Here is a 16,992-nt window from a genome sequence, read left to right as displayed (position 1 = left end):
GAGAAGCACATTGTACCCTGAAAGTGGTGACACACTTATATCCTTCTGCTCTGAAAGCCAGTGGCTGTTATACATGGACATCCAAATGTTGCTGTACCTCCCCTTTCCCAACATATTGTCAGCAAAATCACATTATTCCACATTGTACTGAAACTGTTCACTCTCTCTCAACCTGTTCAAATCAACATGTTCTCTGTATTCTTGTGGCTCATCCTTCTATCTCACCTTGTGTCATTTGTAAATTTGGAGCTATTGTATTTAATTTCATCATCCAAATCTATTAATAGCTGGGGTCCAAGATTAGTATTGCCTCACTAGTTGCTACCCATTACATAGAAAATTACCTGTTTATTCTGAAATTTTGATTATAGCCACCCAACAAAGATCTCGGACGATACTAGTACCATATTCTTGATTAACACGAGCTTTAATTTTGCATGCTGATTTCTTTGTGGGATCTTTCTGAAGATCCAAATACACAAAATCTGCTGGTTTTCCTTACATTACTAGCTAGTTATCTTCAATGGAAGAAAAAAACTTGTTTTTTTTTTCTTTTTAAAGGTAATTAACAACCTTTAATTTCTTTCTAGATATTGCAAGAAAAGAAAGTTATTCCTTGTCCTCCATTCTACAATTCAGATAACCCAGTTAAAGGTAGGATTTATGGAATCCTTATCTGTTGTGCTGGATCACTGAGTGAGCTTGCTCCTTTTTCCTTGTGCTCTGCTTTTCTTCTCAAATATGTACTGTATCTTGGTCCCCTCAGAAATGAACTGTTTCAATCACTCTTTTAAAAATTATATGCCATCAATCACTGAATGGAAAGATATTACTTGTGGATTCAAATTCTTTATCTCAAATTTATTCCTTGCATAGGTGGATCTGCAGGCCATGCCTCTATACTCCCTACAAAATTGTATTTTTTAGTTAATTTCTCGTCTGCTCTTCATTCCAGAAACATTGCTCTTTATGCTTTAATTTCATTGTATTAAATAATTGTGCAATACCATAATGAAGATGTTCAGACTGTTCGACTTCTGGAAACATTTTAATTTTGCCTCTGAACTTTTGGTTTTGAGCAAGCAATGTGATTTGTTGTCCTTCAATAAATATCAACATTTCCCTCTTAAGTAACTAAATAGGTGAGCATTCTGTCCTGTCATTCTTTTCGATATTGGCATAATTTACTCTGTTATGCTTTTCTTGAAACCTGAAATGCATTTGTTAATTGCAGCCTTGAAATATCCTTTTGATGTATAGACCTTTGGGGAGACTCAGTTTTGTGTAATGCTGAGAGTGAAAAATGCAATTTGATTTTCTTTTCAAGGCCAAGAGGTTATCCTCTTTATTTTTATGTTCCTCATTGAAAATAATAATTTCTTCTTGATCAAATCCTCTTAATATTTACAAATCTTAGGTAATCAGCAATTTACTATACAAACCTGACTTGTTTTTTTTTTTGTTTTTGTTTTTTTTTACAAACCTGACTTGTTGAGTTTTGATCATTGAATTCATCAAGCTGTGAAGACATTTAGTTTAGCCCGTTCTATTATATTAGTAAGAACATTTGCAGTTTCAATCCTGGCACACTGTTGCATCATGGGTTCTCATTTTAAATATAATTTTTTTAAACTTTGGGTTTAGATTCAATTATATCATTTAGTATGATAAAGTTTTGTTGTATGGATCCAGAAGTAGTGAGGTTTGATTTTGTAACCTCCCCTCAATTTAATACTCTTACATTTTCATTTGTTTATTTATTTCTCAGCTAAATCTACCTTATAAATCTAAGCTATATACAGGTACATGGATATACATTTGGATCAAATTGAATAATGCTGCCACTGAGTTGTTAGAATGATTTTTTGACGTGAAGGGATGGTGCTCGAGATGTGCTAGCGTACAAAATTAAATTCTTGGCCATGGCTTCAAGAACTTAATACTTGATACCTGTATATATATACTTAGGTTGGGTTAGTCAAGCACCAGGTGGCAATGGTGAAAATGAGATGAGAGGGAAAATTGAGGATGGCATCAAAATAGATGAAGATAGATTCAACAGAATCTCTGGTAGTGATCTGAACAGATCAGTAAACCACTGAAGCAGAGTTGAGTTATGTGGTTCTACTCTGCTTCAGTTTTTAAAGTCCTTGGCATTTCTGGATCCAAGGTTCATTTTATTGCCATGTAAGATATATGTCAAACTCCAAATTTTGTCTGCTGTAAGACAAAGAGAATCATTGAGGATTGCCTGGCACCCCTAACAAACAGAGAAATAGAAGCAAATGAGAGCTCCTTTCGAGATACTGTGTCCATGGATTTGCCGCCAGTGCTCTTGCAGTCTCTGCAACTGCACAGACTCCTGTTCAATCCATTGGCAACCCAAGGTCCAGATCCAAACCTCTGATATAATAAGGAAGCCTTCAATGCTCGAGGCTCTTCAGGAGTGTCTCCTGCCCTTAGCACCTCTCGAATCCCAATTCTGATACTTGGTTCCCATGAGCCAGTCTTGAGCAGCCCACGGCCTGTGTGTGGGTTCTTTCACCGCATTTTGTCAGCAGGCTACAGCCTTTGTGAGTCCTTCGACCACAAGTAGACAACAGCGTGCAGCCTGTCTGGGTCCTGCAGCCACTGAGCCCTTTGCTGTTCACTGTCATGGTTACCTTCCCTGTAGGTCGTCTCCCATCCTGCTTCTTCACAGAGGTGGGGGTGTTCTTTCTCCCCATTTCTGATGACCTGTGCTGGTCTGGTCAGAAGCTTCCCCAGAGTCTGCAACCCCTCGTGGTTTGCTGCCCAGCACAGGCGTAGCCGTCTTGGACACAGACCTCAGTGGTTGCAGGATTTTTAAAAAAATGTTTATCATCAGCTCCTTGAACAGACTGTTTAAAGCCTGTATTAGAGCCATTGGCATCAGGGCAGTGCAGTCGGACACTGCAGAGCAGCACTTTGTCTCCGCTCCTTGCTCTTCCAGTCCACACCAGCAGCATCGCTGCCATTACTGTAATTGCCGCAGCACCACCATTTTTTTTTCATGCATGTAGAATTTTACAGTAGTAATTTAAACAAAAATTGCATTGATTCAAATGCCTCATAACCTTAGTACATTATCACATCATGTTCACAAAAGTGGCAGAAATCAATTTAGTTTGTGATTTGCTCTAATCTCCAATTGACCATCAGAACACAAGTTTTTGTAACTCTAATATGGCATATTTTTATTCTGATAATGCTGAAGTCTCAGGTGACTGAGTTAACTTACTAATGTGATGTCAAATATGTTTTTTTTTTGCTGTTAGCAACCATTTTAGCAATTGAAAGGGGCTTCTTTATAAATTTCCCACCTTTCCTTTGGCAGTTTTGGACATACACTGGATAAGTACATACGTCTTTGCAGTGGTGTTTGCAGCTGTGGATGGATCATTGGAAAGCTCCCCTGAACTTGTGATTATTTCCCTAGCGGTAAGTAGTCTACTTGGGATTGTTCCCTAACGGTAAGTAGTCTACTTGGGCTCAATCCGGACATGCAGATTTCTAGCATAAAAATGTCATGGGTTTCATTAAGCAAATTTTTTTTTTTTTGCTAGTTTGCCCTTTAAAGGCACACTAGGAGGCATCAGTAACCCAATGCTGCTAATAAGACAAGAAAGAAGCAAATGAGAGTTCCTTCAGAGACTGTATCGTGGATCTTGTTGCCTTCTTCTGTGCTGTCGCCTCTGCCTCCAGAGCAGCACATTTCCTGTCTGTTCTATCAATGAGTCCAACTTGCTCTCGCCCCATGGTTCCAAACCCCTAAGTGATTAGGAAGCTGTTCATCATCTGATGGCTTTCAAGGGCTCTGCTCACCATTGGCACTCTTGTGGATCCCTGTCCCAATATCTAGTTGTGTGAGATGAGTTTGCTGAGCCCTGAGCTGGGAGCTGGTCCACTGCTGTTGTTTCCTATCCTGTAGGTTCCTCTCCTGTGCTTCCCAGGAAGTGGGGGAGGGGCTATGTGCCCACTTTGGTGCCCTGCCTCAAATTCTGAGCTGCTGAAGATGGGCACTGCCATCTTGGGCACTGGCAATTTGTGCAGCATTCCCAAGTCCCTCTGCATGGCGTCATGCAGCAACCTTTAATAATCTGGGTTTTTTTCCCTTCCAAAATAGATGATCTCACATTTACTAATATCTGCCAGACCCTTGCCCACTCATTTAACATCTCTTTCTCCGTGCAGACTCTGCATCCTTTCCACAATTTGCTTTTTCACTCCATTTAGTTTCATCAGAAAACTTGCATATGCTGTACTCGGTCCCCTCTTTTAAATCATTAATGTATATTGTGAGCAATTACTCACCCCTGAAACAGACATGGGGAATCAAGCAGATAGAATTGGAATGGGGTCCTCCTATGCATTTGTTAATGGGTATGAAATACTTGTGACCTATGTGAATGAGAGTAGAGACTGCAGGGAGGCTGAGCAAACTGATGGTATCTCTTCAGTGTAGGGAGCCTTTCAAGTTGGAGTGCTTTGGAAAATGATGATGGCAAAAAAATTACTGTATATATCAGCTTATAAGATGGTATTTGAATCTTAAAAATTTCACTCCAAAACCAGGGGTCCTCTTGTACGCCAAGTAGAAAATCGGAAAATTAACAGTGAAGTCTCAGCACTCACCCATGGGGTCCATTTGCCCAGTCCGACTGCTGTCAGTTCTGTGCAGGTTTTAAACAGCCTGTTAAAAGGATCAACAGTGGTTTTAAAATATGCTAATTAAAATTTAAACCTTTACTGAGTAATTTTCTTTCAAAATATTGAGTCAGTATCACTTAATTAGTCAATGGTGAGTGCCAGACTTATACAGTGAATAAAGCTCAAAACCTATATTTAAAGTGGAAATTCTGAGGGTTGTCTTGTATGCTGACATATATGGTATGCAGTCATGGTATTGATGATGTAGGCATGTACTGAAGCTGTGTTGCTTACTGTGTGCCTGAGTTTAAGATTATCTTCAGGTCTGGAGGGTAACTTTGAAGTAGTTGTGAAGGATCCAGTTGCTATAGGAAAAGGAAATTATACAAGTAAAAATATGGGCAATGTTGATTCAAATTTTAAAAAGTTGAAAACTTCTGTGTTGCTTTCTGACTTGTGTGTAAAATTGGCTTTGATTCATTGCATTAGACAAGGCTGCATCATTGCCTCAATCTTACCTGATACAGTGTTGCACCTCCCTTCTAACAAGACTCATCTTCAGACTTAATGGGGAAAATGTTCATTCCAAAGTAACTCCACTCAAGTGTCATTTTAAACCTCAAGTAGAATGAAGTAGGTTTTAGGGGCATGAAATACAGGCTTATCTTTTTTTTTATCCAAGAGGGCCATTAAGGAAAGTGGGAAAAAAAAACAGAAATGCTGGTGAAACTCAGCAGTGTCCATAGGAGGTAAAAATATATAACCAATATTTCGGGCCTGAGCCCTTCTTCAAAGTAATTGAGGAAGATCAGACAGAATATTTTATGTGCGGTGGCGCACATACTCGTGACGAACCGGCCCCGCTTGTATTGCACGGGGTAGCCACGAGAAGATCGCGCTGTCAGGGAACCTCCATGCCGCGTGGTTTGAATGGAGCGCGTGCCTCAGGTGAGCGTGATGTTACCGCCCAAGTGGGGGTGGAGCTCGCGCTACCCTTAAAGGGGTGTGCGCGAAGTTTGAATAAAACAGTCATTGAAACCCCACCAACGAGGTGGTTGCGAGTTTCATTTCTTGTAGCTGCTGCTACATGTGGAGGAATTCAAATGCAGAAGGCTGGATTCTTAGAGAGAGTGAGAATCAAAGCCACAAAAAGAGTTGCAAGTGAGACCACATACTTCGTCATTTCTTGGGGAAGTTGATAAGTTTGACAAAGGATGCGGCTTTAATTCATACAATGTTTTCTTTATTTAAATTTACAAAGCATAATTATTGTGTTATCAAAATATCTCATGAAAATGAATATTTTGTGCTCTCCTGCACTGATATCCAAATTTCTCTTGACATCGTTTAAAGTAAAAATGCATAATTTTATAATAAGAGAGTTAATTTTTTTTTGCAGAAAAAAGATGAGAAAAAAGAGGACCAATTTTTGAATTTTAGTGACCTGTGTTTCGGAGTGACAACGGAGAGACAGCACCATTACTACATTCACTACTTGGAGAGCTGGTGTGTGAATGATGTAGCTTTTAATGTATAGTCTGTAGTAAATGGCATGAGAGCACGCAAGTCCTATTTTTGAATAAGATTTCATCCTGCTTGGGAGAGACACCTTGCGTGTTCTGACAACATCACAGCTGAGCTTCTGCCACTTTCATGTCTACAGACTATTGGATAATGTTCAGAAGTGATATATGTTGCTCACTTTCTACTTTACTGAGTCAGGCAAACAGAGGCTATTTGTTGCACTTCTGAAGTAGTCTTACATGAATTTGGTTGCTTGGCTTAGTGCAGAATTTGGTGACTTCCAAGTGGGTAATATTTGGACCTCTGAGAAATACTTTAAGTCTGTGGAGTTGCCCAGTTAGCTTTTATTTTGAAAGCAATTTGTTGTGAAGGCTGTATATTTTTAAATTAATCTTGCTACAGTTGGGTTGCTTTTACAAATTTGACAAGTTTTTACTATTGGTATACATATGCTTGTGTTTGTATGTTTTTATCAACTTGATCTAAATCATTGAGTTATTAGATCCTGCAGATATATTTGCAGGTGAGAGGTCCATTAAATGTTTAGCTTCAATGTTGATATCTGGAAGCTCTGTTTCTGATTTGTTGGGTAGCTGCTGTAGCCAATTCACTCTGTTATTTTCCAGGGATCTTCTTGTGGCTTCTTCAGCAGCATCCATAGAAGTCAGTGTCATTGCTCGACAACACGACAAGGTATGGGTTGTTCCTGAAAAAATTTGCGGAAGGGGTATGGATAATGTTTGAAAAAGATACTGCACTCTTGGAAATATATTAATTTTTATACAATTAACTCTTCCCAATAATATTATTGGTAATTCCATCCATTAAAAAAAATCTTTATCAATTTCTTAAGTAAAAGGGAATAATTCAACTTGTATATTATTTAAATTAATATTGATATATTAATTTATAAATATTTTATTCCATTCAATGACCATTTAAATTGGTAATCTCTTTGACACTGAGTGGCAAACCCCTGAGTAAGGGGCATAATCTCACTTTTATTCCAATTTACCTTCTATCCAGATACTATTCCATATTCTTCTTAAATATAATTTACGTCATGAATTTTCAGGTTCTGTCAAATAAATTTTTATATCATCTGCAAACAAATTAATCTTGTATTCCTCTCTACCAATTCTAAAACCTTTAATTTCAAAATCAGACCGAATCAATTCTGCCAACGGTTCTTTTGCTAAAATGAATAAAAATGGAGATAATGGATATCCTTGTCTGCTGGATCTAGTTAAATGAAAGGGTGTGGATATTTGTCCATTTGTTATAACTTTTGCTTTTAGTCCATTATATAAAGCCTTAATCTAATGTACAACTATTGGTCCCAATCCAAACTTATAAACTACTTTTTAAATAAAATGTCCCATTCTAATCTATCAAATGCTTTTTCGGCATCTAAGGTCACTGCTACGCGTACGTCTCTTTTTTAGTAATCTTGTCATATAATCTGCTAATTTTCTCTTTTTAACAATACTTGTCTGGTCCATATATATCAATTTCAACAAATATTTTGTTAACCTCTTCTAATAATTTTGCTACTATTATAATCTGCATTTAACAATGAAATTGGTCAATATAATGCTGGTTTTAAAATAACTATCTTTTTTTGATATTACTCTTATTGCCATATTAAAAGATTCCAGTAAAGTATGCGTTTCAGCTGCCTGCCCTAATACTTTCATATACGGAGGTACTAATAAGTCCTTAAACTCTTTATAAAACTCAGGCAGGAAACCATCTTTTCCTGCCAACTTATTACTTTGTAATGAGCTTAGTGATTCTCTAACCTCCACTAGGGTGAATGGGGCAGCCAATTCTCTCAGTTAATGCAGGAGTTAAATAAATATGCAAGGACATTTCTTTGGAATGGCAAGATATTGAGAGTTTTGCCTGAAAAATTAACATGGAAATATGAATTAGGAGGTCTCCAACTTCCAAATTTTAAAACTATGATAAACCCACACAAATGAAATTTCTCTCTTCCCTTTCTAAAGATTGAGAGAAACCAACATGGATTAAAATAGAGATGGATAAGATAGGACAGACACCAGAAGATTTTATATATAAATGGGAACCAAGACTAATATCTGGAGACAACTACACCACTGTTGAGGCACTTGATTAATATATGGAATAAAATAAATAACAAAATGGGAATAAAGAATTTTGGGTTAATTAAAATGCCTTTGATTCAAAATAGACATACCATTTACCATGAATAATAGACTTTTTAATATTTGGTTTTCTCAAGAAATCAAAAATATAGCAGATTCTTATGAGGGACAGAATTCAATGTCATTTGACCAATTAAAAAATTAATATGGGATACAAAGTAATATAATATTTTGTTATTACCCATTAAAAGCATATTTACAAGATAAATTGGGACCAACAATGTTATTGCCTGAAAGAAGTGAAACGGAAATCTTGATTTGTAATAGATTTATTAAGAAATTTATATCTGCCATGTATATATTATTGCAAAAGGGAACTTTGAAGCAGGGAATTCATAGATCTAGACAGAGATGGGAAATGGATTTAAATACAAGTATTACAAAGTAAAATAGGCAGAAATTATGATATCATGACAAATACAGTATGTGTTAGATTGGTTCAATATCATTTTTTTACATCATTTGTATCTTATTCCACAAAAATTAAATAGATTGAAATTAGATTTATCAGATAAATGTTTTGGGTGTAATTAAGAGATAGGTACTTTTTTGCATTCTACGTGGTCATGTTCAAAATTGAGACCCTTTTGGACAGAATTGGGAAAATTTCTAGAACAAGTTGCATGAGTTAAATTTCCACAAGACCCAATACTTACTGAGTAATATTTTGGCAATAAGACCAAAATTGAAATTGAATTTTTTTCCAAAAGGAATTTATGAAAATTGCGTTAGCAGTTGCGAGAAAATGTATAGCAGTGTCATGAAAATTAGATTCCCATTTAGGAATGGAAAGATAGCAGCAGAAATACATTGTTGCATACTCCTTTAAGAAAATTATGTATAATTTAATGAATAAATATATATTTTTGAAAATTTGGTGCCCAGACTTGTATACAGTAGGTATCAACTTATAAAGAACTTTCCCTAAACTTCATGAAACCTTGGGATAAATAAATGATGGTATTGAGAAGGTAAAGTTGTGAATGGTGATGATATTTTGGTTACCAGGTTTGTGCTTTCTTTTTTTCTAACTTTTCTATACTCTTATTTCTATCTTTTTTTTTCTTTCTTTTTTTTTTCTTTCTTGGGGATTATTATTTGGGGGAGGGGTTTATTGGGGTATAATACGTATAATTTATTTGAAATATATGATTGTCACTTTATGAATTTGGATACTGATTCATGTAGGGAAATTTAAATAAAATATTTTTTTTAAAGCTGAGTTTTCTGAAAAATAAAATTGACAGTAATTGTTGCAGTGATTGAGAAAGGACTGAAAATGAGTTAAGAATGGATCTGACCTTTTTGTCTGAAAGCAATAAGGCAGGAGGAAAGAGGCATTTAAAATTTTGAATGGGATTGATGGAGTAAACTTCAATTGTATGATAGAACAAAATGACAGGTTGTCAATATAAAATAGGTAGAATAAGTTAGCGTTCTAGAATCTCAAACTCTGGTAAGAAGGTGGCACTTTTGGGGAGAGTTAAGGTGAATCGTGCAAATGTATTAAAAGGGAATCTGGTTGAAGAGCAGAGGAAGTGGGATATGAAGATGAAAACAAACTTCTTGAAGGGAAAGTTTGACAAAGCACTCTGCTTCTGTACTGCAAGTTCTGAGTATCGAGCCTCTATGTTCAGGTCAACTGGGAACTGTGGGTCCTTGAAGATGCAGCTCGAGCAGAACTTCCTGTGACTGAGAGCAGTGATGACACCATGCCAGTTGGAGTCGGTATTGATTTCACCAGTCAACTACCAGTCAGAGTTGGTGAGTTTTATGCTTTGATTATAGATTTAAGTGATTATTAATTGTCATGGGAGCGATTGAACATCCTGATTATCGAGGCAAGGGCATAGATTAATCAAAAAACTTGCTCTTAAAAAAGATCATTGCATCTCGACAAGGAATTCCTCCTGAAAAGCTAATCTCTTCCCCCTACCCCCACCCAAATTTGGTCAAAATTATTCTCTGTACATAAACAGTCCTTGCTTATAACAAGTATGTACAAATCATTTTGGGTGGAAGGGAGCTTGTGTGGAGCACTGGTTGGGTCTAATATCTTGGTTCTTCACCATAAAATCGGGTGAATGATGCTGCCTACAGTTGGCAAAACTGTACCTGCATTTCAACTGTATGATGTAGCTCGACATCCCAAGCAGTTTGAGCAATTGCTTTAAGTTCAGTGTACTATTGTTGCTTGTATGATTTTTTTTTTGTGTAGGCCTCACCTTTCAAGAATAGAAATTGGGCAAGTTATTATGCCTTTTTTTTTCCTAGACAAGATCAAATTTTTCATGGGGTGACCGGGGTTTGAATCTGGCGCTGTCTGTAAGGCAGACATTCTCCTCATGTCTGTGTGGGTTTCCTTTCGGTGCTCCAGTTTCCACCCCACACTTCAAAACATACGGGGGGGTTAATTGCGTGTAATTGGGCACCACGGGCTTGAGGGCCGAAAGGGCCTGTTACTGTGCTGTAGGTCTTTTTTTTTAAATTAATCAATTGCTTACTAATAGCAGGTTGCTTTTCCATCAAAATTGAGAATGGGTTTCAAGCAAGTAAGTGGGAAAAAGGATTGAAAAATCAATTATAAATGCGAGTGCTAATGATTTAAAATTAAAACTGCTCATTGGTGTTAGGATTAAACAGACCTAAACACACTTGCTGCCTCGTATCACACGTTACAATGGTGACTTCAGGGTATGAGTCTAAATTGAGTTGTTAAAGGCCCTTTGCAGACGTGCATTTTTATCTCTATTTCTGTTTTATTCAGAGCAGGCTGCTCTACGCAATTTGTTAAATTGTATCTGTACTGTTATGGGCCCAGAGGACCCCAAAACCCAGCAGCAATAGAAATTCACCAAGACAAATGGTTACTTAAACAAAAGTTGCTTTTAATTTTCTTTAAACATAAAAAAGGATCAAACTTTAACTTATTACTATTAACTTAACCTAACTTATTCTCCTTCTAATTCTAAGTCACATGTATGTAATGTGTATATGTGCAGGGAGTTCTTTGCATTAATACCTCAATCTAATTTCTCCAAGTTCACCAGTATCAGGCAATTCTTATACTGTGCACATAATTTAACATTTATGAATTTCACCAGGCTCTGGTGCTTGAAAGGTAAAGGGTTACCACTCAGGAAGGTTCTTCTTGGTTTCATAGAGGGATATATTGCTCTCTCTCCCTCCCTCTCTCTCCTTCCCTCCCTCTCTCTCCTTCCCTCCCTCTCTCTCCTTCCCTCCCTCTCTCTCCTTCCCTCCCTCTCTCTCCCTCTCCTCTCTCCCTCCTTCTCTCTCTCTCCCTCCCTCCCTCTCTCTGAGGAATCCTGTTTATTCTTTCCTCTTTCCCTCCCTCTCTATCTCTCAAGAATCCTGATTGTTCTTTCCACCCTCTCTCTCTCAAGAATCCTTTTTGTTCTTTCCTCCCTTTCTCTCTCTATCTCTCAAGAATCCTGTTATTCTTTCCTCCCTCTCTCTATCTCTCAAGAATCCTGTTTTTTCTTTCCTCCCTTTCTTTCTCTCAAGAATCCTGTTTGTTCTTTCCTCCTTCTCTCTCAAGAATCCTGTTTGTTCTTTCCTCCCTCTCTCTCTCTCTCAAGAATCCTGTTCTTTCCTCCCTCTCTCTCTCTCAAGAATCCTGTTTGTTCTTTCCTTCCTCTCTCTCTCTCAAGAATCCTTTTTGTTCTTTCCTCTCACTCAAGAATCCTGTTTGTTCTTTCCTCCCTCTCTATCTCTCAAGAATCCTGTTCTTTCCTCCCTCTCTCTGTCTCTCAAGAATCCTTTTTGTTCTTTCCTCCCTCTCTCTCTCTCAAGAATCCTGTTTGTTCTTTCCTCCCTCTCTCCCTCTCTCTCTCTCTCAAGAATCCTTTTTGTTCTTTCCTCCCTCTCTCTCTCTCAAGAATCCTGTTTGTTCTTTCCTCCCTCCCTCTCTCTCTCTCTCACTCTCAAGAATCCTTTTTGTTCTTTCCTCTCTCTCTCTCTCTCTCAAATGAATCCTTTTTGTTCTTTCCTCCCTCTCTCTCAGTCTCAAGAATCCTGTTTGTTCTTTCCTCCCTCCCTCTCTCTCTCTCAAGAATCCTGTTTGTTCTTTCCTCCCTCTCTCTCACTCTCGAATCCTGTTTGTTCTTTCCTCTCTCTCTCCCAAGAATCCTGTTTGTTCTCTCTCTCTCTCTCTCTCTCTCTCTCTCCAAGACTAGACTTGTTGCAAGGCTCCAAATCCAATCTTTGACAGGTCGTTATCAGCACTTGAGCCCGGACTTTTCATTTGCATCTGCTTTTGAAGTTCATTCCCAAAGCATTGTGAAGTCATTACACTAAACACCCACAGTCTATCTCTTATAAAAACATCTTTATGTATAATATAACCCGTAACTGTACTTTATCCACACTTGTAGTGGAAACTGCCTAAGAAACCTTGTAGTTCTGTAAAGTCTTGTTACTTTTCGGTATAGTATAACAAAACTCCAAGAAGAAATAATTTTTACTTGAGGCATACAGGATGTTTGATTAAATTTTCAAATGGAAATGTAGAGTTTATATAATTATTAGGTAGAATGTATTTTTGTACTTCTTGAAAATTATTTATTTGTTTGTTTTTTTTTGCAGGTGATGAGAAGATTTATGCACCTTCTCCTATCTTGATGCTGCTCTCAACTGAAGGACTCCTTTGTCCATTCCATATGCTTAACCAAATCCCTGGAATGAAAACTATTGTAAAACTACCAATGTGTCCACGTATTGAAGGAGAGAGGGAACTTCAATCACGTATGTATTAACCCAACAGAGCTAAAGAAATAAACAAAATCAGAATTTTAAGCATTAAAGAGATAATTTGCTTTTTCTATGGTGACTTTTCACTTATCATCATCCCCTTTTAGAAGTTGTAATAGATTTTGCTTACACATTTGAATAAAAATACAAACCATTTTGTTGATGAAAGTTCATGTTTAAGAATTAATCAAGCCCTAAGGCAGGTTGTCTGAGCATTTTAAAATCATTCAGTATGTAAGATAAATATACTATTTATTGTGAGATGTTGAAATAGATGGTGAGAGGATGAATCGAAATGAGGGACACTAGCTATGAGTGGAGAAAGGAGAAGCTTAAGGTGCTTCATCAATTAAGTTTATGGGGAGATTTAATAGAGTTTCAAAATCTTGAGCTATGATGAATGGATGTAAATTATTTGTTCTTTCAGCAAGATAATACAAATTTGACAGTTACTTGGGGAAGATTGGATTTTTTTTGTCACCTGGAATGCAGAACACTTGATGAAAGGGAGGTGAAAACAGATTCAATTGTAACTTGAAGGGAAATTTGCTTGAAAGAGAACAAGAAAATTGCAGATCCATTGATAAAGGATGGGGGGAGTGGGAATAAGTCAATTATCCGTTCCAAATCTTGGCACAAGCATGATTGGTGAACAGCCACCTTTGGCATTATCTGAAGTGCCAATGGAATGAATGGCTGATCCATCATTTTTTCAACCTTGTTTTAAGAAAACAATCATTTTGATTGCTATACTATATTTATATCCCTACTGTTGAACAACTTTGGGGAAAAGTATGAATTTTAGCATAAAGTTGATATGGTTACTTTATGCTTGCAGCTCCAGCGTCAATCCCTGCACCCTCATCGGTACCACCTCAAACCTCAATAGCATCACAACAATCTGCAAGAATTATGCAACCTTCTAATACGACCCATTCACCTGTTTTCCCATCTATGGACGTGCCTGCTGTACCCCGCTTTACAAAGCACCCAGTGCCACCTCAGACTTCAAAAACAAAACCTGAAGGAGGTCTTGCAGATGGCACTGATGTTGGGCCTAGAGCTAGTGCCATCTCTCCAGTAAACCAGTCTGCCTCTCAAGCTCAGATCACCAGTTCTTCCACAGATTATCAAATCAATGATGTGCCAAGACAAAAGATCGATCCCTCTCCCAAATTTGTGAGGTAAGTTTTGTCCTGTGATATTTCTTAGCTCTGTCGTGGAATTGCATTGACTTTACTGTGCACAATTGGCCACTTCTGTAGATGGACCTCCCAATAATCAATCCCAGCTAATCAGAGGATCCTTTCTTGCTTGTATTTTTCATGAACTCTATGGTAATTAATTCATTTTTAAACATCTTCTGAATATTCCTTCATATTTCTGATCTTTTGAGTTTTTATCATTAAGAATAATCTTGTCTGTGCCAATCCTTTCAAAGGTTTACATACTTAGAATACAGTACAAGTCTGAAAAATCCGGATGCTAGGAATCCAGACTTTGGGAAAACTCTCAAACTTGTAAAATTCAGCAGGATTTTGTTTGCGTGGATGCATAAGCACCACAGATGCACAGTGGCATTTTTCTTTTTCTTTAAAACTGCTTATTTTGGGGGTGTGGCCATGCAAAGGACTTAGGACAAACATGTTTTGGTTGAGCTCTCCATGAAGAGTATTAAATAAATGGTCAAAACTTGAAAATCAAAATTGTCATCAAAAATGGATAAATCTCGAACGAAGAAGCCAAGGCAGCCAAGAACAAAGACTGAAGAAGCTCCTATTCAACTGGGAACCTTGGGTGAAAGTCCAAAAGGGAGCAGTGCAAAAATGGCAACAAGACCAGCAGAACCAGGTAAAAACTGAGGAGTCAGGTCAAGAATGGAGCATCATCTTGGAAAAAATGGAGAATTTGAGTAAACGTTTCATAAGTGTTGAGACTGTGATGAGAAATGTGATGGAGAAAATTACCGAAATAAAAGAGATTGAACTGACAAAAATGCATGAAAAACCTGAGACTTTGGAAAAAGAAGCTAAAGAATGGGAATCCGATAAACAAGGACTGTTGGACAAAATTGACCATATGGAGAACTTTAGTCAACAGAATAATGTCCGAATCATTGGACTGAAGGAAAGAATTGAGGGAAGAGACCCGGTGAACTTTTTTCAAAAATGAATCCCACAAGTGTCGGGAGAAGACAAATTTGAAGAAAAACTACATATCAAGAGAGCTCACCATACACTCGGACCCAGAAGAGCCAGCGATCAGAGACCAAGACCAGTTTTGGTGAGACTTCTAAGCTTCCGAGAATGGGAGACAATTCTGGGAGCAGCATATGATTAAGCAGAATGATGGCCTACCCAAGGTTGATCAAGAAAAGGTATTATTTTTCAAAGACTTTAACCTGACTATGATTAAACAAAAAGAATTTGATGATGTGAAAAGAAAATTAGGTGCTAAAAAACTTGAAATACCCCAATGATATATTCCATGATTTTTGAGCGTTGAAGTAGTGGAAGGGAACCGGCAATGATTTTCAAGACCAAGAACGAGGTGGCAGACTTTCTGCAAAATTTACAAAAAAAGATTTAAGGTTGCTGAGTGAGAAGATTGTGAAAATATTTATAATGGAACTAAGTAAAAGTTGTATTTTTTAAAATTTTTGTTAAACTGTCTTATATTTATTATTTAAAAGTAACGTGTACAGAAATGTTCACAGAGAGCTCAGTGAAGAAAAATAAAAATCTGGGAAAAGTGGTAGCAGGTCTCAGGGAGAATGGCATCTGGAGAGGAATGGCAAAAAAAGATGGTGCTAAAGGGAGAGGTGCTTCTTCCTCGAGAGATTCCACGGGCTTTTATCACGAGCTTTTAGGGCTCTACAGATACATCATCGTCAGGGCAGGGACATTGTGTGTTTTTCTTAAAGGGGAAGGATCACTATTATTTGGAGTCGAGGAGATTTTACTGTTTTTAAAAAATATTGTTTTAAAGAAGAATATGGGAAGAACATTAAAATTTATTAGTCTTAATGTTGATGGAATTAATGGGACGGTGAAGAAACACATCTTACCAAATTGGAACATGAAAATTAAAAAGGGGTTGGGTGGGTCAAGTAATATTGACTTCATTTGGATCAAAAGCAAGAGGTGTAGCAATTTTAATGAATAAAAATATACCAATGATAATAGAAGAGACATTAACTGATCAAGCTGGAAGATTTATGCAGAATCCTGGATGTTTATGAGTATTTATGATGACGAAGTCTTTATGAAGGATATATTTTTAAAAACCGCAGGGTGAAGACAAAATATATTGATTGGAGGATATTTCTGTTTAGATCCAATATTGGACAGATCAGCGAGAACAGTAACAAGGGTGAGAGCTGCAAAAACGACACTATCATTTATGAAGGATTTAAATCTAATTGATATATGGAGGCGGCTAAACCTCTTAGAGATTATTCGTTCTATTCAAGGGTACACGATATAGGGATTGACTTTTTTTTAATGTCTGCCTAGTTACAAAGTAGAGTGGTTAAAAACAGAGCTTTTGGCAAGATTTTTATCAGACCACTCGTCATTAACATTAACTATCATGATAATGGAAAAGCAAGAGAATATGTACAGATGGTGCCTTAATGCTACATTATTAAAAAGGAAAGATTTTTGTAAATCCATTAAGAAACATAAAAGTATTTTGTGAAAACCATCTTCCCTCCACTGACAACAGTTTTATAATATGGGATTCGCTTAAAGCTTATTTGAGGGAACAAATTATTTCTTACACTAAAAATGTAAGAGACTTGGAAGGTGTAGTGAAGGGTATAACGAAACTGGAAAAAGAA

At 37.1% G+C, this 16,992-nt stretch overlaps 1 protein-coding gene across 6 annotated transcripts in view; it reads left to right on the top strand.

The window, feature by feature from the left end:
* Nucleotides 1-16,992, top strand: part of LOC138754388 (nuclear pore complex protein Nup214-like) — a 145,112-nt gene that overhangs the window by 19,243 nt on the left and 108,877 nt on the right. For all 6 annotated transcript variants that reach the window (XR_011351744.1, XR_011351743.1, XR_011351741.1 and 3 more), the window contains exons 6-12: nt 591-654; nt 3,356-3,459; nt 6,068-6,174; nt 6,819-6,885; nt 10,019-10,145; nt 12,987-13,145; nt 13,990-14,335. Coding sequence is in view for 2 of the 6 variants with exons in the window: in XM_069918600.1 (XP_069774701.1) it covers nt 591-654; nt 3,356-3,459; nt 6,068-6,174; nt 6,819-6,885; nt 10,019-10,145; nt 12,987-13,145; nt 13,990-14,335 (974 nt within the window). In the remaining 4 variants the exon portion in view is untranslated. The remainder of the gene's footprint in view (nt 1-590; nt 655-3,355; nt 3,460-6,067; nt 6,175-6,818; nt 6,886-10,018; nt 10,146-12,986; nt 13,146-13,989; nt 14,336-16,992) is intronic.

Source organism: Narcine bancroftii, chromosome 1 (assembly GCF_036971445.1).
Source record: "Narcine bancroftii isolate sNarBan1 chromosome 1, sNarBan1.hap1, whole genome shotgun sequence".
Lineage (NCBI taxonomy): Eukaryota > Metazoa > Chordata > Chondrichthyes > Torpediniformes > Narcinidae > Narcine > Narcine bancroftii.
This window is presented reverse-complemented; position numbering and strand designations above follow the sequence as displayed.